The following is a 24,519-nucleotide window of genomic DNA, read 5'->3' on the forward strand; positions in this document are numbered from 1 at the left end:
CAGTAGAGACGTCAATTCAAATCATAATTTATCCGCATTTAAACAAGCCAGCAACTAGCGACCTTAATGCGGTATCGCATGTTGTGTCCTATTCTGACTAGAATGATCAAATACACACTTTTAGGTTGACAGTGGTTTAAGCTCATAACCTTTGTTTAATCATGCCCGCATCCTCCACCATAATGTAGCAAATTAGCTCTATATGAAATATTAATAATCAATAATAACTGGTTATAATTGATTATGAATATTTGGATTAGTTAATATAATTAATTTACTGTCATAAATTAATATTACAATCAATGAACCTATTTGTCCCATGAACACTCAGGATCAATTATTTATTAACTCTAAGAAATGTACATTTCCGGGGCATGGGAAATGTCTTTCTTAATTTACAATACTACTAAGAGCAGTAACCAAGATCTAAATGATTAGTGACTCCAGTTATGAGCTTGAGACAAGGACAACTTTACGTGTGACATAAACAAGATTTGATTAACTAGTCTAAACACTTAAACTACTCTAACATACACACACATACATGCATACAGTTTACCAAGGGAAAGAGAGCTGAAGCAGAATACAGGAAAGCAAGAAATTATAGCATTGTTTGAAATCATTGTTTGTCAGCAGATCAACAGCCTTGAGCAAACCATCAGTTTAGTTCTAACACGCCCTTCTTTAAAGGGGTAAGGATACTTAATGTATCAAATAATGAGACTAAGTTTGATACTTGCATGTCTCGCCCATTTGAATTAAAGTGTCCTGATGCAATTTGTTGAGGCTCCAGTTGATCTTTGCTGATGTGGTCTTGATGAGAGAGAACCAGTGGTAGTCAGAGTATCTTTGGTGAATGGAAAGACAAGGCCGCAGCCTGGCACAAGCTTGGTGGGTCCTTAGAGGCTTCTAGTTCAGCATCATCTTCACGTCAGCATTTCAGAAAGGGAGTAAGAGAGAGCTAAGAGCTGATCAGTGACTTTAAAGCGTGAAGATGGCACAACCTCTGGAGCTGTGTGAGCCAATGAGAAGATTTCCCTTTGGAGGGAAATTTTTACGACCCATTGTCCCTTTGAACATGCAATTTGATTGGATGTTTAACACAAGAATCTTTAAGATGCTTATAATACTAATGCGTCACAAAGTAAGCAGAATGTAATGTAAATTAACAAAACGGGGATGAAGATTGGAGTTTATAGAGACCAAAAATGCCGCACATATAATGTTGGTTAACCATAATATGCAAAGTCTGAAACATTAACCCAATTGAGTTTACAAGAATACAAACGCCACATAAAAGGGAAAATCATGAGATGGGAAAAATTAGATACATGTTTACACATTTATCAAGTGGTTATATATAGAATATATATAGGATTAACAGGGTTTTTATTTCTCTTCCTCTGCAAGAGTTTAAGTGAGAGTCGCAGCTCTCAGGACATTCCTTTCGCTCGTAAAATCAGTTTCAGTGTGTGTCCTGTAACAAGACACCGCGTCCTGCCAGTGTGTTAGCTTCATTTGGGGAACGTTTCACAGGCCTTATTTGGGAGAGTGAGTTTACACAGATTATTCATTAAATAAATGAATAATTTGTGTGTCTGATTGGTCCAGACGCTACACCGTCCTGTTTTCTGAAAACTAAAATATGGTCACCCTAGCATATAATATAACAATTATGTTCAAATCAATTCAATCTAAATGAAAAAGACATTCAAATAAATAACAACAACAAAAAGAACTTGCCTTATTGGCCACAATTAAAGAAAAACAACCAAAAGACGAAGCCAAGGAGTTTCACAGGTATCTTTGTTGGTCTGTCTCTGATACTCTTGTCTGCTTGGGGATCAACAAGTTAATCATTTATCAAAATCAAAGAAAGGGTTTTCTTACACCGGACCACTCTGTGCACAAGCAATATTTACACTGTTCACTTATGTTCTTCTTGAATCAAATCATAAAGTATATTGTGGTGAATTAATCTGTTGGGCATTGGAAATGAGTGAGATTGAAGAAGATTCACAACACTTTCAAACTTTTAAACAAATATTTAAAATGTAGCGTCTTTATTTTGTTACATTTGGAGAATCATCCAATCAGAATGAAGTAAAATCAAAATTCTGATAATTTCTATAATAATAATGAGAATAATAACAAGTGATAATAATAAATAAAATTCATTATAATAATCATTAATGATACAAAAATCATACCAGTGCATTGTTGTATGCCTGTCCATTCAGTCTGGGAATTACAGGTGATTTGTACAGGCTGCTCTGGTTCAAACCCAGGACGACATTTATATTGTATTCTTGAATTGATGTTGTAGTGTGTTCTCTGATGTCCCACAATCTCTGCATTTGGGATGTTTCACGAGTTCACATCTACATATAATTATTACGGTAAAGGTTATGCGTATTTGGCGTGCTGTCCGGGTGGAGGGCTCCGAGCTCGGAATTTCTGCCCGAACCCAGAGTACTCCCCCCGTTGGTAAGAGTAGATGGAACTAGAAGTGAGGAGATGGAACTAAAAGTGAGGAGATGGGGTGGAGGTGGGATGCTGATAAACTGTCAAGGAACAGAGGTGGGTTCTGCTGTTATTTAAATTGTCCTGAGTTGATTACTGATTGATCTCCACTTGTGCTAATTGGGTTAATTATCTGCACCTGCTCCTCCTGAACCTTGTTAATAAAACATAATTTGGTGTTGCACACATTTTTACTGTAAAACAAAAATATCCATCATTCTAATTTGAATTCATAATATATGCACAAATTGTAAGATTTAATATCAGCCCATACCACGACACAGTGGTTTTGGTGTCCATCCGTCTCGTGTGCATGTGGCCTCTGCTGCTGTTTTATCATATCCAGACATGCAATAGTAATCTTTTTTTACTCCCAATTTCAGATCTCCCCAGAAGTAATATCCATACACATGCTGGTCATGTGGAACTTCACATCTAATTTCTGAAACAAGATTTACATTATTTTAATATCATGCGGTAAGTTCAGCAACAAATGCAGAAGTGTTTCTCTATAATCTTACCCGCACAAACAGGCAAATAATCCCACTCCCCATTCTCTCGACATGTAAATGAGTTGATGGTTTCTTTTGTTTGAAAGATCCAGTGTTTTTCAATGCAGGTGATCTCCACACTTTCTCCAGCTCTGAAAATAGTTTTCCCCTCTGGGTTGATCTTTTTTACTCCAAATGTGGTTGACTTAAGCTCACATGTTACTTCTGTCCAAAACAAATAAGGGTAAGAAGAGATGAAGCATAAAAAATGTGTGAAATGTGTGTGTCTTTTGGGGAAAACAAATGATTCTGACAATTGACTTTTTTTTAATTTTTTTTATCCTAAAATAGGAAAAAATATAGCTTGCCATAAATAGAGTACATTTTGAATAAGTCCCTAAATAAGTATAAGCACATTTTCTATTTTGAGAACTTTTATATATATTTGCTAAACTATTATCTGGAAATTAAGCAAGCAATTAGAAAGTAGTTATTAGTAAGTCGGTTTTTTTAGCTGATTTTGTAGTTACCAAATAATAATGCTCAGCAAATGCTGTTGCCTCATGATTTTCCCCAATAAAAAAAAAATAAAAAAAAAATAAAAAAAGTTGATTAAAACCTAGAAAACAACATCAGTTGGACACTTTCTAGCATCACAGGAAGAAAGTAAATAATCTCATTCCATTTTCTCAACTTTTTACAAATATTGGTGTGTTGACTCCTTTCATCATTTAGAAAAAAAATCTAACTAAGATCAAGCAAATGTTTTCTTGAATGCTTTGGAAATATAAAATTTTAGTTTATTAACTGCATACTTGCTTTATTTTAATATTCAGTTTTGAATTTAAGGTTAATGGCTATCTAATTTAAGAATGTTTCAGTGTGAAGAGTTTTTTTTTTTTTTTTTTTTGCATAATGAAAGCTATGGATATAATAATTTTAGTGTTATTTCACATTTTAATTGTTTATGTAATATTGGTGCATAACCATCACATTCTGGGTTAGATGTTTTGGGAAACAACAGTTAGATGTTTTGGGAAGTGCATATCATAAAACAATTATTTTCAAGTCAATAAAATCAAAATGAAAAAGACAATAAAGAAAAACAACCAAAAGACGAAGCCGAGGAGTTTCACAAGTATCTTTGTTGGTCTGTCTCTGATACTCTTGTCTGCTTGGAGATCAACAAGTTAATCATTTATCAAAGTCAAAGAGAAGGTTTTCTTACACCGGACCACTCTATGCACAAGCAATATTTACACTGTTCGCTTATGTTCTTCTTGAATCAAATCATAAAGTATATTGTGGTGAATGAATCTGTCCCATAGAGCACTGGAAATGAGTGAGATTGAAGAAGATTCACAACACTTTCAAACTCTTAAACAAATATTTAAAATGTAGCATCTTTATTTTGTTACTTTTAACTTGGAGAATAATCCAATCAGAATTAAATAAAATCAAAATTCTGATAATTTCTGTAATAATAATAATAATAAATAATAATAATAATAATAATAATAATAATAAAAAACATTGAACATTCTACATTTTCTCTAGTCATGTAGCACTGATTTCAATTTTTTTCACCTTTCTTCTGAATAGGCAGCCATGTTTTATTGAAAGTCAATTTTGCCAGCAGTGAATCTATACCAGTAAAACCTGGCACACAGTTCACTTTCCCTGTTTCATCTTCATAATATGAAGCTTTCCAAACTGGTTCTATGTTTTCATATAATATCCTCTCAACGACATTCTGAGAAGCACAAACAAACGTTACACAAAGATGTAGTAGTCAACACTCTTTAAAACGCCTCGGTTACGACTGTAACCTCGGTTCCCTGAAGAGGGAACGAGCGTTGCGTCGAATTGACGCTATGGGGAACGCTTTGCGTGATGACGTCTTGAAGCACATGTAAAATCAGTCCAATGGTGTGGCGGAACGTCAGAGGCGGGTGACGTCACGTACCAGGAAGCTATAAAAGCCGGCCCGAAACAGAAAACGAAAGCTTCGTAGAGTCTGAAGTCGTGCTGACAGGCATGAAGGAGATATGGCAAGGTGACGCAACGCTCGTTCCCTCTTCAGGGAACCGAGGTTACAGTCGTAACCGAGGCGTTCCCTTTCAAGGGAACTCGCGTTGCGTCGAATTGACGCTATGGGGAACGTCTATACCAACGCCACCATAGCGACAAATGTCTGTCCTGTGTGAAATCAATTGCGCAGCACTTGGAAGACAAAACCTGAGACCCTGGAGTAGAGTCTAGGTCTAAAGAGTAGAACCTGACGAAGGTGTGCGGTAAGGACCAGCCTGCCGCATCACAAACGTCCTGTAAAGATACTCCTGATATAAGGGCCTTAGAGGCCGCCATACTCCTAGTAGAGTGCGACCGGACAGCCCAAGGAGAAGGCTGCCCAGCCGCCCCATAAGCAAGTGAGATAGTCTCAACCACCCACTTGCTCATCCTTTGCTTAGACACTGGACCTCCCTTGTTAGGGGAGCAATTAATCACTTTTACGCCACAGGGCAGCTCTGTGGACATATGCGTCTAACGCCCGAACAGGGCAAAGCAAATGATTCGCCTCCTGGTCCGATTTCGAAAGGGAGGAGGACAGAAGGCCTCCAAGTGCCACGAGGGAAACGAGATACCAAAGGGTCTTTCCCCACAGACATTCCACCCCAAAGGACTGTGGTAAGCACCTACGGCCGCCACATAAACCTTTAAAGTGGACGGGGTCAGACCTGCAGTGAACCGGTCCTGCAGGAACTCCAGAACTGTACCAATTGGGCAGTTGACTGGATCCAACCGACGGTCACTACACAAAGAAGTGAATACTCTCCACTTCCGGGCATAAAGTTTCCTCGTGGAGGGAGCTCTGGACTGTAGAATGGTCTCAGCAACCTCAGTTGAGAGACCTGACTCTATGAACTGGGCCCCCTCAGAGGCCAAGCCCACAGGTTCCACAGTTCTGGCGGGGGTGAAATATTGAGCCCCCTGCTTGGGACAGAAGGTCCCTCCTGACAGGAAGCTCCAAAGGGATGCCCGTCGAGGAGGGACACAAGATCGGGAAACCATACTCTGCCCGGCCAGCGTGGGGCTAAAAGAAGCAGGCAAACCCGGTCCCTGCGAACTCTCTCCAGAACTCCCGGGAGCAGAGCCACTGGGGGAAAAGCGTACTGACGTAGCCTCGGCCACGTCTGTACCATAGCATCCAGTCCAGAGGAGCTGGATGCGTGAGGGAGACCAAAGTCCCTCCATATCAGCTCCACCACCTCGGGGTGGAGCCTCCATTCCCCGGGCCTCGGCCCCTGTCTCGACAGAGTGTCTGCTCCTATATTCTGAACCCCGGGGAGGTAGGCTGCCCTGAGTGACAGCAACTTCCCCTGGGACCACAAGAGGATATGGCGTGCCAGATCGGATAATGGGCGCGAGCGCAAACCCCCTTGGTGGTTGATATAGGCGACTACCAACGTGTTGTCCGTATGTACTAACACATGGTGTCCCCTGAGACCTGTGATAAAGCTCCTCAGAGCCCGGAAGACAGCTAACATCTCTAGGCTATAGAATGCCAGGAACGATGATGGTCTTCCCACAGACCTTGAGATGAGCGACCCTTAGGATCGCTCCCCAACCCGTGAGGGAAGCATCCGTCGTTAGCAGTTTGCGACGACAAGGAGCTCCCAGCACTGGGCCCTGGGACAGGAACCAAGGTTTCTTCCACATAACCAAGGCACGTAGGCATCGCCGCGTGACCTTGATTGTGCGAAATGGGTTGCCCCTCGGGGAAAAACCCTCTGGTCCTGAGCCACCACTGCAGGGGTCTCATGTGCAGTAGTCCAAAAGGTATCCCGTTGGAAGCTGCTGCCATGAGACCCAACAGTCTCTGGAACTGTTTGACAGTGAGTGCTGGCCTAGCTTTACACTTTTCACAGCTGCAAGGATGGAATCTATGCGTGGCGGTGACAGGCGCGCCTGCATCGACACTGAATCCCAAACCACGCCTAAAAAAGTGGTCCTCTAAAATGGAGAAAGCACACTCTTCTCTGCGTTCAGCCGTAACCCCAACTCTTTCATATGGGCGAGAACAACCTCTCGATGTTGAACCGCCAACTGATGCGACTGAGCTAAAATCAACCAATCGTCGATGTAGTTCATGATGCGAACATCCTGGAGGCGCAGAGGTGCCAGAGCTGCATCCACGCATTTGGTGAAAGTGCGGGGTGATAAAGCCAGGCCGAATGGAAGAACTCGATATTGGTATGCTTTGCCCCCGAAAGCAAACCTCAGGAACTTCCAATGACAAGGACGGAAATATGCGTCCTTGAGGTCTATCGTGACAAACCAGTCCTCGGACCTGATCTGTGACACGATTTGTCTCAATGTTAACATTTTGAACTTGAGCTGAATGAAAGACTCGTTCAGAACTCGAAGATCTAAAATGGGACGCAATCCCCCGTCCTTCTTTGGAACTATGAAGTACCGGCTGTAAAACCCGGTTTCCCTGTCGGAGGGAGGTACATATTCTATGGCCCCTTTCTCTAACAGAGTGTTTACTTCCTGTTCCATAACCAGAACCTGCTCGGGGCCCACCACTGTGGGCAGGACCCCCATAAACCGAGTTGGGCGTTTCTAGAAATGTATCTGATACCCTTTTGCCACGGTCTGCAGGACCTAACGAGAAACATTTGACAGTAGCTTCCACGCTGTCAAAGATTCTACTAGAGGTACCAGCCTCTCGAGACTGGTTTCTGGATTGTGTTGCTGTTGAGTAGTCGGTTCGTCGCCCTGTAACGGCGCACCGGCAGGGAACGACCGAACAGACTGCTCTAGCACCCTCCTCAGAGGGGGCGAGCATCCCTAGGCCACTACGTTTCCGGGTGGACCTTGAGATATGTGCTCGCCGGAGACCGCTGCGCCCTGTAACACCGGAGGCGGCAGGGTTGGCAGAACGGTCCCCTGAGGGCACCGAAGAGAGACGGCACCGTATTTTTCTCCTGCTGTTGAGTAGTCGGTTCGTCGCCCTGTAACGGCGCACCGGCAGGGAACGACCGAACAGACTGCTCTAGCACCCTCCTCAGAGGGGGCGGGCATCCCGAGGCCACTACGTTTCCGGGTGGACCTTGAGATATGTGCTCGCCGGAGACCGCTGCGCCCTGTAACACCGGAGGCGGCAGGGTTGGCAGAACGGTCCCTTGAGGGCACCGAAGAGAGACGGGCACCGTGAAAAGAGGTGTTAACCGCTCTGCTTCGGGGGGACTACCCTCATTTGTCCTGAGCCCTCAGACATCAGGACTTTTTCCCAGCAGCCTTCTTGGCGGTAATAACGGTCCGCAGATCCGTTTTACCCCTCGAAGACTGCTGGGTTTGAGAGCGCCCTCCATGTCCCCGAGATTTTTGTGGGGGAGCACGGGAGGAAACGCTCTGTTTCTGAGTGGCGCGGTGCTCAGCGCTCTTTTTAGAGGAGTGAGGCTGCTCCCGCTCAGCAGCCTCATAGAAAGAACGGCGGGGGAGAAGTTTCTGAAGTGCAGCTGCCTGTTTTGAAGCTTCTTGTGACTTCGCTACAGCACTATTAACTGCGTCTCCAAATAACCCTTGCGTGGATACTGGTGCATCTAAAAGAACATGTTTTTCTTTGTCCTTTATGTCACTTAAGTTGAGCCACAGATGCCTCTCAGTGGCCACCAGGGCTGCCATAGAGCGGCCGATGGATTTAGCCGTCTCCTTGGTGGCCCTGAGAGACAAATCTGTGGCTCTACGCAGTTCAGACACCGTATCAGCACTAATACCCCCGCCATCCTCAGAATCACCCAATAACTCAGCCTGGTAAGCCTGCATTATGGACATAGTATGTAAACACGCTGCAGCTTGACCGGCGGCGGCATAAGCTTTATGAACCAGGGAAGATGTAACTTTTACTGGCTTGGATGGAAGTGCAGGAGCCTTCAGAGAAGATGCCGTTGCTGGAGAGAGATAGCTCGCGAGCGTCTCTTCCACCTTCGGCATTTCCCCATAACCATGCTCTTTATAATTGTGAATGGATGAATAGTGTGATGTTTGTGCAGTATACACTCGATATGACACTGGTTTCCCCCACGATCTCGACACCTCGGTGTGGAGATCGGGGAAAAACGGAAGGCTTCTGCACTGAGGCTGTGCACGAGATGGCAGGAAACGTTCGTCGAGCTTGCTTTTCGAACGAGCGCCCTGCCTATCTTCTGGCCACTCAATAGATAATCGCTCGACAGCTCTAGTGATAACATCAAGCAATTCTTCAAATGCATGAGACTGAGGTGATGCATTTGACATGCGAATTCCACACCCTGATGAGAGGCACTGGATCTATCAGAAGGAGGCTGAGATAAGGCAGAGCCCGTCTCAACATCCACTGATAGATCCATTTGCGAACCCCAGGTCTGTGATTGCCGCCGTGCCTCGGCAGCGGCGGGACCAGAGCCCTGGGGAACGCGATCGGGATTGAACCGAGCCAAGCGGGATCGGAGCGAACGCAATGGAAGCGCGTCGCAATGCACACAGTCACCATCCTCGAGTGCTGACTGGGCATGCTCCTCACCCAAACAAACAACACAAAGAGCGTGAGTATCACCTCCCGTTAAATAACGCGGGCAGGGATGGACACACACTCTAAACTGCTGCTTGCTCGCCATACTGAATATATATATATATGATATAGACAGACAACACCAAATATACAGATAGATTTCACACAGAGCGCAACTGAAGACTCAGAAAGCTTTCGTTTTCTGTTTCGGGCCGGCTTTTATAGCTTCCTGGTACGTGACGTCACCCGCCTCTGACGTTCCGCCACACCATTGGACTGATTTTACATGTGCTTCAAGACGTCATCACGCAAAGCGTTCCCCATAGCGTCAATTCGACGCAACGCGAGTTCCCTTGAAAGGGAACCACTTAAGGTCATTTAAAAGTGTTGGATGTGTATATAATATGAATATCATTCTACTAAAAATTATTGAACTCACCTTGACCTTGCACAACAGTAACAGAAAATAGAAAACAGGAAAAGCAGATGAATTGTACAGGAACTCTCATTTTGAACTCTCATTTCACAAATGACTGTAACTTGTTTTCTCACTTTGTTTGTATGATGGGGAATCAAAAGGTGAATCATTTACTAAGTCAAAAGGAGGACTCTTTTATACCAGACTACTTTGTGGTCGTGCAGAAGGATATTTTGTTTAAAATCCCCCTGTAGTCAATAACTGTATCCCTTAAAACTCATCTTTGATCACAAAAATGACATATTAAAAAATATATATATATAAAAATCCTGCGATTTTTATTTATTTATGTATACCTTAAAATAGCTTGAATGTAACTCTACACCCTTGCTTCACTTGTTTTCAAGTAAAAAAAAAATCTAATTGAAAAGGACATTAAGATGAATAACAATAACATCAAAAATAATAGCTTGCGTTCACTCTGCGCACAACTAAAGGAAAATCACCAAAAGACAGAAATTCTCATTTACAGTTCACATCACAAGTAGGTTTTTTTTTTTTTTTTTTTTTTTGGACAAACCAAAGGACAAGTTACCCTAGACAAGTCAAACTTATGTAACATATAAGGGTCATTCCTGGGATTCGGTAATATTTCAGTCCCCTGGATTTTTTAAAGTGGTGGTTCACCAAAATTAAATGTCAAAAGCTTTTCACAATACTTTGTTATGTCCTTTATAATGAATACAAATAATTATTGCATTTAAATAATTTTTATTATTAAAAAAAATCTTATTTATGTCTTACAGCAAGCATTTTGTCATGTCCCTGAGGTTCTTCGCTGAATTTGTACTTGGAAAATAATTAATAAACTGTGCACAGAGTCTATAATTTTCGGCAATAATGCAAGTATTTATTTGTGTTCTTTGCTTTTGAAAAAAAAAAAAATTAAAAAATGCAAGATATTTGATAAAAAACAACTTATAAAGTTACGTCCCTCAGTCTGAACTCAACCCCGTCACGCCAACCATTCTCCGCCCATAATAATTTAGACTCCACCCATATGTGACATCATTCACATGAAGTTGCATCATTCGGGTCTCTTCAACAGCATGGTGCAGAAGAAGGTGAGTGATATCACACTTTTTATTCATTTTCTGAGGTGTATTATAGTCAGAGAGGGTACTGTCAAGCTTAGGAACTCAACCCCATCACATACAATTAAGATGGAAAATGATGACTTTTCAAAATTTTATTTTAATCCATAAAAATCTAAAATATACTCATTTCATTGGCTGCCATGTGGCCCACTCTTCTACACCACATTAAGAGCAGTGGCCATTTTGAGCAAAAAAACTCAACCCCGTCACACTCAACCCCGTCACATATGTCATAGTTTCGGGGTTGTAAACTTTGTGACAGGGTTGAGTTATTCACTTAATTTAATCAATGATTTCAATTAAAAAATTAAATTTCAGTAAATATATTACCAAAATCATAACTCATATTTTTGTTATAGATAAAATATCTGATGTAATGTGTCCACTTAAACTTCAACAGGCATCCTAGTCAGAAATGGCACCCACATCAACAGCAGAGAGGCAAAGGCAGTTTCGTGCACGCAGAGATGCTGACCCAGAAAAAAGGGCACAGTACCTTGAGAGAGAGAGGCAGAGATGGAAAAGGAATGTTGAGGCAGGAAAGAAAAAAACAATTAGTGACCTAAGTGAGAGAGCACAGCGTCAGAGGCGTAAAAAGTGGAGAGCAGCATACACAAGAAGCAAGGAAAGAAGAGAAGCATTAAGAAACATAAGCACTCCACCACAAAGTCCTGAACATATGCCAGAGCTGCCACAACAGCCACTGTCAAGGTGAAGTGCAACAGGCAGAAGAATCATAAGTTCTAAATCATAAGCATAAATCATAAACATGTGTAATTGTCTAATGCATGGTTCCCTAAACTGGGACTTTTAAACCCATGGGGTATGTGAAGGAACTGCAGGGGGTTCGAGTTGATGAATAGCTAATAATTTAGAAAACTGTAAAATTAAAATAAATCACTTGCTAAAAATATTTAAATATTTAATTTGTTTATCTGTATGACATGTGACTATTAACCAAGATCAGAGAATCGGGGGGTTCTTCAGATCAATATTTGAGGTCAAGGAGGTTCGGCTAACAAAAAATGTTTGTGAATCCCTGGTTTAATGTGCAATGTTGGACTGACTAATTTGTTTCATTACTTGTTTTGTAGGCAAAGGGAGGAAGGCAAAAGACGATCACGAAAACAAAGAAATAAGCTACATAATGAAATGAAACAGCTCCAGAAAGCCCTGGACAGGCAAAAGCGGTTAACAGAGAAGTATAAAAAGAGAGTTCAGCGACAGAAGAAGTCCTTAGAATCTCCTCGGTCAAAAGTGAAAACAACATTATTGAATTGCCCTGTAAACGCCAGCATTAGGAAGACCTTGTTGTATCACGAAGCTCTTATCGCAGACATCAAACACAAATATCGTAATGCCAGAAAGGAAAAAGACAAACAAATAATTTCAAAAGTGACAATAGGGAAAATTGTTAGAAAATACAAATTGCAGAAATTTGCTGAACATACCCTAGGATTTTCAAACAAATGTTGGAGACATCTGGAGAGTAAAACTATAACAGCCTTTGAAAGAAAAGCTGTTAACCGACATTCCGATGAATTTAAAAGCAAAGTGAAGTCATTCTTTGTGAGAGATGATGTGAGCAGAATTACAACAGGGAAGAAACAAACAATCACAGTGCATAAAGTCAAGATGCAGAAAAGGTTCCTGCAGGACACCATGAAAAACCTGCACAGAAAATTTTTGTCAGACAACATTGGGAATATCTCTTATTCTCTGTTTTGCCTTCTTAGACCTTTTTGGGTTGTTCACCCTTCTATGTCTGACCGAGACACATGCCAGTGTAAGCTCCATGAGAATCTGAGTTTTGTGGCTGACAAGCTGAATCAGCTGAAGGTGGTTGAGACTTCAAATGTAGAGCAATTGGCTGAGATGGTATCTTGTGATTCTTCTAGCAAGGCATGTATGTATGGGGAATGTGATTTATGCAAACAAAAGCGTGTCCCCCTCTCCAGTCAATATGATGGGATGGCAAAAGCATCTTTTCTACAGTGGGTCACTGAAGACAAGGCTCTAGAAAAAAAAGACCACATGAAGAAGAGTTCAACAGTAAAGATAACGGTCAAGAAAACTATTGAGGGTACACAGGAGACACTTACAGATTTGCTTCACAACAACATTCACAAGTTTAAGAAGCACCTGTTCAATATCAAACAGCAATATGCCTACAATCGTGAGCTCAAAAAAAACCTGGCAATAGATGAGGCATTGATCCACATAGATTTTTCAGAGAACTATGTCTGCAAATATTCATCAGAGATCCAAGCTGTTCACTTTGGGGCCTCACATAAGCAAGCCACTCTACACACTGGGGTAATGCATGTAGGGCAACAAGAGCCCATGTGCTTCACCACAATCTCCCCTTCTAGATACAAAGGTCCTCCTGCTATCTGGAAATATCTTGATCCTGTGCTAGACCACCTTCAGGCTACTCATCCACAAGTTTCTGTCCTACATTTTTTTAGTGATGGACCTTGTACACAGTACAAACAGAAAGGAAATTTCATGCTTTTTACTACAGAAATCCACAAACGTGGATTTAAAGCTGGCACATGGAACTATTTTGAATCAAGCCATGGGAAAGGGGCCCCCGATGGTGTAGGAGGAGCATTAAAGAGAGCTGCAGACAGGTTGGTGGCTAAGGGCCATGACATCCAAGATGCACAGCAACTGTATGAAGTCCTGAGACAAACAAATACATCAGTGGAACTGTTTTTTGTGGAAGGCACTGATGTTGACCGTGCTGTAGAAATGATGCAGAGTCCTATAAAAGCAGTGCCCTCTTCAATGAGAATACACCAGGTCGTCACCCTTGCTCCAGGTGAGCTGATATGTCGTGATGTCAGCTGCTTTTGCTCAACAAAGAAAGACCTAAACTGTACATGCTTTAACACACAGCACTTCAGTTTTGGTCAGAACATACCAATGCCTGCACAGCCAGCAGACAATCAGGAAAATCCACAACCCATGGAAGTGGAGAAATTGGTACATCCAGATGTTGGACAGTGGTGCATACTGAAATATGATGACGACCTGTACCCAGGCATTGTCCTTGACACAGACGAAACAAGTGTTCAAGTCAAGTGTATGCATCGTGTTGGACCAAACAGATTTTTTTGGCCTTCTCGTGATGACATCCACTGGTACCAATTTGATGAAGTCATTGAGATTATTCCAGCTCCAAAACATGTGACATCTCGCCATGTAGAGGTTCTGAAGGAGGTTTGGGCCAGACTCTCAAGATAAAAGCCTGAATAAAGTGCCTAACTCACACACACACACACACACACACACACACACACACACACACACACACACACACACCACACACACACACACACCACACACACACACACACCACACACACACACACACCACACACACACACACACCACACACACACACACACACACACACACACACACACACACACACACACACACACACACACACACACACACATGGTAGCTCAGCACTGTGGTGCCTCTATGGATTAGACCTTTTTTCTTTACATTTGTTCAGGTATTTTATGCACATGTTCATAAAGTAACTATTTAAAAATGTTGGAATTGTTGAGAGCGTTCAAGAGTCCTGTTTATGTTGAGTTTTTGTGTCAACATGGGTTAGGGTAGGGGTTAGGGTTAGGGTTAGGGTTAGGGTTAGGGTTAGGAGTTAGGTTAGGGTTAGGAGTTAGGGTTAGGGTTAGGGTTATGGCATTTTCTCTTGTAATGACCCACTGATTGTTACTTATGTTATTATGAACTTTTATCTGCTGCAGTTTCGTTTTATGTTATGTTATTATGAACTTTTATCTGCTGCAGTTTTGTTTTAAGTTATGTTATTATGAACTTTATCTGCTAAAGTTTTGTTTTATGTTACAGCACTGAGGAATGTTTTAGACACTAGTGAATTTGCCTATGCCCATTTGATAAAAGGTTCTGTTTGGTAATCTGTTTGTTTTTTCTTACCAAAAATATTTAAAAGTTACTAACGACCGTACTGTCTGCAGTAGTTTTCTTTGTTTAAATTCTCACTGCAGTTCCGATAATAAAGTAAAAATTAAAAAAAACTAAATATGACTGTCTTTATTACATGGTTGCCTAAATTAAAATAGTGTTTTGTTTGAGTCTCAAAGAGGGATTTTCGTATTAAACAAATATAAATTAAAAGTAGGCCAATGTGTCCTTTCAACCCTGTAACAGTATTCAACCCCATCACAGTATTCTCAACCCTGTCACATTAATATTTTTGGAAAATAAAATAAGGAAGACAATTAAAAATTAAAGCATTTCTTGTTGATTACCACCCGACAGGTTAAGGGCTAACACTGTAAAGTTGTGGATTTAGTGAAACATCTAAATTACATTTTTTCTTACTAAAATAAAGAGACCACGGACAAACAATTTGGATATTTGTAACTTCCATCACATACAAATGTGAAAATTAGCATAAATGTTACATTTGAAGTCATTGAATTGGTATGAGGGACACATGAGGAGTAGGTAGATGTTTGTTTTATAACAAGTTTTGTGTAAAATCCAGTTTAAACTAATTCAGTTTTGTCCGTTACGGGGTTGAGAATAAAAGGTGTACAAATCTGAAAAAACTGAAAATAATAAAAACTCTCTAATGCCTGAGATGGGAAAATATGATTTTTTGAAGGTTTGATATGTGCCTAATAATGTGGGGTATTTAGAAATGTAATCATATGTAGTTCAAAAATTAAAAAAGTCCAAGTTGAAATATTACCGAATCCCAGGAATGACCCATAAACAGGAAGCAAAAAGCAAGTTCCAAAATATTGTATGTGTCCACTGCTGTGCTTTACAGGTTAAACATGTTAGATTTAGATTTGTTTCACTGACTAGTGTTCTTTACATTTAAAGAAGAAAATTATTACATTAATTAATTAATGATTGTTTCATAATACTTATGTTACTAAAACATACATTGAGGTAAAAGAAGAGTTTCAAAAAATCACTTGCCTTGACATTGAGCACAATTTAAGGAAAACAACCAAAAGACGAAGCCGAGGGATTTGACAGGAACTCTCATTTTGATCTCAATTCAGAAGTATCTTTGTTGGTCTGTCTCTGATACTCTTGTCTGCTTGGGGATCAACAAGTTAATCATTTATCAAAGTCAAAGAGAGGTTTTTCTTACACCAGACCACTCTGTGCACAAGCAATATTTCATATAAGTAAAAAAAAAAAAAATCTTATCTGATGCAGCAATTCTTATTTGCCATTTAAACACACCAAAAGAAAAGTTACTTTAGAGAAGTCAAAATTCTTGAGTCAAAGTAGTTCAACACATGAACATGAAGCAAAGGTTCCAACATGCCATGTTCATCTCTGACCTCTTTAATTCTGTTAATGTTTTTCATGTTCTTCGTGAATCAAATCATAAAGTACATTATGTGGTGAATGAATCTGTCCCATAAAGCAAAGAGTGAGATTGAAGAAGATTCACAACAATTTTGAAGAAGAGTTTGAGCCTTAAAGTATTCGACTGACTGTGCTTAAATTGTTCTTGTCTCTTATGAACTAGATGATCCTCCTTATCTCACATAAAAAAAAATAAAAAAAAAATAAAACAGATTTGGAAATGTAAAGGCTGGATGTCATTTACTGGATCTTACTTTTTATGTAAACACTGAATTGTTAAACTCAAAGGTCTTTAACTTTGTTTGCAAATGGTTGTCATGTGATTCTTGGCAAACAATTAATTATGTTTAAAATAGGACATGAAAAATTTATACAAATGTATTTTTTCCCCCAATAAATATTGAAAAAAAAAGTGACTGAAATGCTGACTAAATAATTGTCAAACTAAATATTATAAGAAGTTTATAAGTTAAGTTCTGAGGTTTGTGATTTTGCATTTGTGTAAATACTAAAACCCCTGAATTGAATAGATTATTTTATAGCAATAAGCATAACATAAACGTCAAAATTAAATCGACAAAATTCACAAGATAAAAAAAAGCTTGGTTTGTAGTAACTGATAAACCTATTTTTATTTTTGTAGGGAATATTGTTTATTTGTTCAAATATCTTGCGTAGTTGAAGGGTTAGCTTACTGAATGCAGTCAACACTAGTGTAAAACAATTAATCATGGGTCTTGTAATTTTCATTAAAAAACTTTAAAGTGATAATTAAAAATATTGTGTATATTTTATTAAGAAAATTGTGGTTCAGTGTTGTATAAAAAATACTGAGAACATTTCACTAATAAAACCAAGAGATACATTTTCCTAATTTTTTAAGGAAACATACACAGTTTTGACGCTTAAATTGAGGAACCGATTAAGCTGATAAAATTAAGGAAAAAATGCTACCTATTTATTTGAAGATAATTTGATCAATTATGCGGTTTTAGAGACACCATTGTTAGTTCCCAGGATGCTTTGCACATGGCTGGAAATGGAGAGTACATGTTGAAATTAAGTGTTATTTGATGTGTTTTTGAGCAAAGGGAAACATCTGTTAATGTTTAATGTTCAGTTGTTTGAAAGAGTTTTTTTTTGTCTATTATGTTGAAGTTTTGATCAGAAGATTGTGCAGAAGAGTAGGGCTTATGGTTAGGTTATGAATAACTGCATGTATTGATAATCTGCTTTGTTCATTGAGCAATAACTTTGCTATAATGCTAGTGCAGTAACAAGTTTGTTTCTGTGCTGAGCAGCACACAGTCTTTTAATTATACAATATAAGTCAAAGACAAATATAAACAGGTTATTTCCATTCACTCTAATTCACACACTAAGCATCAACTAAAATATATATATATAACTAAATAATAACTCCAACTTATTGACTAAATAATTTAGGGGATTTTACATTATTTATTCAGGTAGATTCCATGAATGAAATGAAGCCTTAACTACTCAAAAATATAATGTGAAATGTTGTTACCAAAAGGAAATAACAATACCATTTTTTTTTATTTTTTTTTTATTTTATTTTTTACAGTGCTGTGATGTTTGTAAAATAAAATGGAGAAAATAGAATACGATTATTTGTCTTGTTCCTGTTAATTTTCCTGTTCCAAATAATGTCAACATTTTTACCCTTTTTTCTCCGCTCCAAATAATGGATGACTGCTAAATATCTGCTTTAAGAATTCAGTGATCAACTGCACCACCAAGTGGTCCTTCTGTAAAGTTAAAATTTATGATTGCATTTATTATTTTAAAATATAGACCATGATTTTAATGTATATTGACTGCGACAGACAAAAAGATTGTCAGCAGTTTCATCAGAATGTTAACCAACCAATCTCTGAACCCGTAGTTAATATGTAAAAGGTTATGAATAGAAGGGAGCACTATTCATAACGATTTTCCCCACAATGTCAAATGCACTTTGTAATGTCACATATATTAACCAAGTATTTTTGTACATTTTATATACACAAAAAAAAAAAAAAAACGCCTCGGTTACGACTGTAACCTCGGTTCCCTGAAGAGGGAACGAGCGTTGCGTCGAAAAGCTGACGCTATGGGAACGCTTTGCGTGATGACGTCTTGAAGCACATGTAAAATCAGTCCAATGGTGTGGCGGAACGTCAGAGGCGGGTGACGTCACGTACCAGGAAGCTATAAAAGCCGGCTCGAAACAGAAAACGAAAGCTTCGTAAAGTCTGAAGTCGCGCTGACAGGCATGAAGGAGATATGGCAAGGCGACGCAACGCTCGTTCCCTCTTCAGGGAACCGAGGTTACAGTCGTAACCGAGGCGTTCCCTTTCAAGGGAACTCCCGTTGCGTCGAAAAGCTGACGCTATGGGAACGTCTATACCAACGCCTCCATAGCTACAAATGTCTGTCCTGTGTGTAATCATGTGAGCAGCACTAAGAAGACAAAACATGAGACCCTAGAGTAGAGTCTAAATCCAGAGAGTAGAACCTGACGAAGGTGTGCGGTGAGGACCAGCCTGCCGCATCACAGACGTCCTGTAACGATACTCCTGATATAAGGGCCTTAGAGGCCGCCATACTCCTAGTAGAGAGCGACCGGACAGCCAAAGGAGAAGGCTGTCCAGCCGCCTCATAAGCCAGTGAGATAGTCTCAACCACCCACTTGCTCATCCTTTGCTTAGACACTGGACCTCCCTTGTTAGGGGAGCAAAAGTCACTTTTACGCCACAGGGCAGCTCTGTGGACATATACGCGTCTAACGCCCGAACAGGGCAAAGCAAATTATTCGCCTCCTGGTCCGATTTCGAAAGGGAGGAGGACCTCCAAGTGCCACGAAGGAAACGAGATACCAAGGGGTCTTTCCCCACAGACATTCCACCCAAAGGACTGTGGTAAGCACCTATGGCCGCCACATAGACCTTTAAAGTGGACGGGGTCAGACCTGCAGTGAACCGTTCCTGCAGGAACTCCAGCACTGTACCAATTGGGCAGTGGACTGGGTCCAACCGACGGTCACTACACCAAGAAGTGAATACTCTCCACTTCAGGGCATAAAGTTTCCTTGTGGAGGGAGCTCTGGACTGTAGAATGGTCTCAACAACCTCGGTTGAGAGACCTGACTCTATGAGCTGGGCCCCCTCAGAGGCCAAGCCCACAGGTTCCACAGTTCTGGCCAAGGGTGAAATATCGAGCCCTCTGCCTGGGACAGAAGGTCCCTCCTGACGGGTAACTCCAGAGGATGCCCGTCGAGGAGGGACACAAGATCGGGAAACCATACTCTGCCCGGCCAGCGCGGGGCTATAAAAAGCAGGCAAACCCGGTCCCTGCGAACTCTTTCCAGAACTCCCGGGAGCAGAGCAACTGGGGGAAAGGCGTACAGACGTAGCCTCGGCCACGTCTGTACCATAGCATCCAGTCCCAGAGGAGCTGGATGCGTGAAGGAGAACCAAAGTGGACAGTGAGACGTCTCTCGAGACGCAAACAGATCCACTTATAATTTCCATATCAGCTCCACCACCTCGGGGGTGGAGCCACCATTCCCCGGGCCTCGGCCCCTGTCTCGACAGAGTGTCTGCTCCTATATTCTGGACCCCGGGGATGTAGGCTGCCTTGAGTGACAGCAACTTCCCCTGGGACCACAAGAGGATATGGCATGCCAGCGCAAACCCCCTTGATATAGGCGACTACCGACGTGTTGTCTGTATGTGCTACACATGGTGTCCCCTGAGACCTGTGATAAAGCTCCTCAGAGCCCGGAAGACAGCTAACATCTCTAGGCTATAGAATGCCAGGAACGATGATGGTCTTCCCACAGACCTTGAGATGAGCGACCCTCAGGATTGCTCCCCAACCCGTGAGGGAAGCATCCGTCGTTAGCAGTTTGCGACGACAAGGAGCTCCCAGCACTGGGCCCTGGGACAGGAACCAAGGTTTCTTCCACATAACCAAGGCACGTAGGCATCACCGCGTGACCTTGATTGTGCGAAATGGGTTGCCCCTCGGGGAAAAACCCTCTGGTCCTGAGCCACCACTGCAGGGGCCTCATGTGCAGCAGTCCAAAAGGTATCCCGTTGGAAGCTGCTGCCATGAGACCCAACAGTCTCTGGAACTGTTTGACAGTGAGTAGCTGGCCTAGCTTTACACTTCTCACAGCTGCCAGGATGGAATCGAAGCGTGGCGATGACAGGCGCGCCTGCATCGACACTGAATCCCAAACCACGCCTAAAAAAGTGGTCCTCTAAAATGGAGAAAGCACACTCTTCTTGGCGTTCAGCCGTAACCCCAACTCTTTCATATGGGCGAGAACAACATCTCGATGTTGAACCGCCATCTAATGCGACTGAGCTAAAATCAACCAATCGTCGATGTAGTTCGTGATGCGAATACCCCGGAGGCGCAGAGGCGCCAGAGCTGCATCCACGCATTTGGTGAAAGTGCGGGGTGATAAAGCCAGGCCGAATGGAAGAACTCGATATTGGTATGCTTTGCCCCCGAAAGCAAACCTCAGGAACTTCCAATGACACGGACGGATGGAAATATGCGTCCTTGAGGACTATCGTGACAAACCAGTCCTCGGACCTGATCTGTGGCACGATTTGTCTCAAGGTTAACATTTTGAACTTGAGCTGCATGTACTCGTACAGAACTCGAAGATCTAAAATGGGACGCAATCCCCCGTCCTTTTTTGGAACTATGAAGTACCGGTTGTAAAACCCGGTTTCCCTGTTGGAGGGGGGTACATATTCTATGGCCCCTTTCTCTAACAGAGTGTTTACTTCCTGTTCCATAACCAGAACCTGCTCGGGGCCCACCACTGTGGGCAGGACCCCCATAAACCGCGGTGGGCGTTAATAGAATTGTATCTAATACCCTTTTTCCACGGTCTGCAGGACCCAACGAGAAACATTTGACAGTAGCTTCCACGCTGTCAAAGATTCTACTAGAGGTACCAGTCTCTCGAGACTGGTTTCTGGATTTTGTTGCTGTTGAGTAGTCGGTTCGTCGCCCTGTAACGGCGCACCGGCAGGGAACGACCAACCAGACTGCTCCAGCACCCTCCTAAGAGGGGGCGGGCATCCCGAGGCCACTACGTTTCCGGGTGGACCTTGAGATATGTGCTCGCCGGAGACCACTGCGCCCTGTAACACCGGAGGCGGCAGGGTTGGCAGAACGGTCCCCTGAGGGCACCGAAGAGAGACGGCACCGTATTTTTCTCCTGCTGTTGAGTAGTCGGTTCGTCGCCCTGTAACGGCGCACCGGCAGGGAACGACCAAACAGACTGCTCTAGCACCCTCCTCAGAGGGGGCGGGCATCCCGAGGCCACTACGTTTCCGGGTGGACCTTGAGATATGTGCTCGCCGGAGACCGCTGCGCCCTGTAACACCAGAGGTGGCAGGGTTGGCAGAACGGTCCCCTGAGGGCACCGAAGAGAGACGGGCACCGTGAAAAGAGGTGTTAACCGCTCTGCTTCGGGGGGACTACCCTCATTTGTCCTGAGCCCTCAGACATCAGGACTTTTTCCCAGCAGCCTTCTTGGCGGTAATAACGGTCCGCAGATCCGTTTTACCCCTCGAAGACTGCTGGGTTTGAGCGCGCCCTCCGTGTCCCCGAGGTTTTTGTGGGGGAGCACGGGAGGAAACGCTCTGTTTTTGAGTGGCACGGTGCTCAGCGCTATTTTTTAGAGGAGTGAGGCTGCTCCCGCTCAGCAGCCTCATAGAAAGAACGGCGGGGGAGGAGTTTCTGCAATGCAGCTGCCTGTTTAGCAGCTTCCTGAGATTTAGCTACTGCACTGTTTACTGCATCGCCAAATAAACCCACAGTGGAAACCGGAGCATCTAAAAGAACATGTTTTTCTTTCTCTTTTATATCACTCAGGTTGAGCCACAGATGCCTCTCAGTGGCCACCAGGGCTGCCATAGACCGCCCGATTGATTTAGCGGTCTCCTTGGTGGCCCTGAGAGACAGATCTGTGGCTCTGCGTAGTTCAGCCACTGTGTCAGGACCAATTCCCCCGCCCTCCTCTAAATCCCCCAATAATTCTGCCTGATAGGCTTGCATAATAGACATCGTATGCAGACACGCTGCAGCTTGACCAGCGGCTGCATACGATTTATGAACCAGAGATGATGTGAATTTTACTGGCTTAGAGGGAAGTGAAGGAGCTTTCAGGGAAGATGCCGTTGCTGGAGAGAGATAGCTCGCAAGCGTCTCCTCCACCTTCGGCATCTCCCCATAACCATATTCTTTATATTTGTGAATGGAAGAATAGTGGGATGTTTGTGGTGCATACACTCTGTATGAAACCGGTTTTCCCCACGATTTCGACACCTCGGTGTGGAGATCGGGGAAAAACGGAAGGCTTCTTCGCTGAGGCTGTGTACGAGATGGCAGGAAGCGTTCGTCGAGCTTACTTTTCGAACGAACGTCCTGCCTATCCTCTGGCCACTCAATAGATAGTCTGTCAACTGCTCTAGTAATAACATCGAGCAGTTCCTCAAACGCATGAGACTGAGGTGGCGAATCCTCAGACTCAGCTTCAATACTCACAACATCCAACTCCTCAGAGCTGGACAGTTGCAGTATTGGTGCCTCTATCGGGGGGGAAGAAACCGCAATGCGTGCTTCCACACCCTGATGAGAGGCACTGGATCTGTCAGATTGATGCTGAGATAAGGCAGAGCCCGTCTCAACATCCACTGACAGATCCATTTGCGAACCCCAGGTCTGAGATCGCCGCCGAGCCTCAGCCGCGGCGGGACCCGAGCCCTGGGGAACGCGATCGGGATTGAACCGAGCCAAGCGGGATCGGAGCGTGCGCAATGGAAGCGCGTCGCAATGCACACAGTCACCACCCTCGAGTGCTGACTGGGCATGCTCCTCACCCAAACAAACAACACAAAGAGTGTGAGTATCACCTCCCGTTAAATAACGCGGGCAGGGATGGACACACACTCTAAACTGCTGCTTGCTCGCCATACTGAATATATATATATAATATAGACAGACAACACCAAATAACAAGGACAGATTCAACACAGAGCGCAACTGAAGACTCAGAAAGCTTTCGTTTTCTGTTTCGAGCCGGCTTTTATAGCTTCCTGGTACGTGACGTCACCCGCCTCTGACGTTCCGCCACACCATTGGACTGATTTTACATGTGCTTCAAGACGTCATCACGCAAAGCGTTCCCATAGCGTCAGCTTTTCGACGCAACGGGAGTTCCCTTGAAAGGGAACTATAAATCATGATCATAATCAGCAGGAAACCCATGTTTAGTGAATTTTGAATGTGAAATGAACTACTGTGCCAAGTAGAACATTTATTTGGAGAACTGTGTGAAGAGATTTGAAAAAAAAAAAAGACCTATGTATTGAGAAATGTGTCCAATCAATTGTAAAAAAAAAAATATATATATATATATATAATAAAAAAAAAAATTCTATTCTAATCATTCTTAAATGTATTGGTAGAGAAACCAGATTTTTTTTTTTTCATCATATATTTCCTTCACTTAATTTCACGCTTAATGCTAAAATGCATTAATGAGCTTCTGTTACTTTCACTGTTCATTATATTGCTCTATCATACTTTATCTTTCATTTACAGCACAGCACATATTTAGATCAATTCACTAGTTCACACTTACAAATAAGTTAGATAGAATAAATGCGTATTTGGCGTGCTGTCCGAGGAGAGGGCTCCGGGCTCGGTATTCGGCCCGAACCCAGAGTACTCCCCCCGTATTCCTGGCTGTAAAAGATTAAGCCAAGAGTGAGGAGTCGGGGTGGTGGAGGGATGCTGGAAAACTGTCAAGGAATATTAGGTGAGTTGACAGTGTGGATATATATACTTCTTGTCATGCTGATTAGGGTAGACATAATTGTTTGATGACGAGTAGATTGGATTGATTATTTGAACGTGCTCCTCCCGAACTTTGTTTATAAAACATAAT

At 42.5% G+C, this 24,519-nt stretch overlaps 1 protein-coding gene across 1 annotated transcript in view; it reads right to left on the reverse strand.

Moving 5' to 3' along the window:
* Nucleotides 1–24,519, reverse strand: part of LOC309475408 (complement receptor type 1-like) — a 179,455-nt gene that overhangs the window by 126,069 nt on the left and 28,867 nt on the right. The window contains exons 28-32 of the mRNA XM_082138169.1: nt 10,010–10,087; nt 3,045–3,239; nt 2,798–2,965; nt 2,696–2,717; nt 2,211–2,365 (exon numbers count right to left, since the gene is read on the reverse strand). Of these exons, the coding sequence (XP_081994295.1) occupies nt 2,211–2,365; nt 2,696–2,717; nt 2,798–2,965; nt 3,045–3,239; nt 10,010–10,087 (618 nt within the window). The remainder of the gene's footprint in view (nt 1–2,210; nt 2,366–2,695; nt 2,718–2,797; nt 2,966–3,044; nt 3,240–10,009; nt 10,088–24,519) is intronic.

Source organism: Leuciscus leuciscus (assembly GCF_965113295.1).
Source record: "Leuciscus leuciscus genome assembly, chromosome: 15".
In the NCBI taxonomy this organism is placed as follows: Eukaryota; Metazoa; Chordata; class Actinopteri; order Cypriniformes; family Leuciscidae; genus Leuciscus; species Leuciscus leuciscus.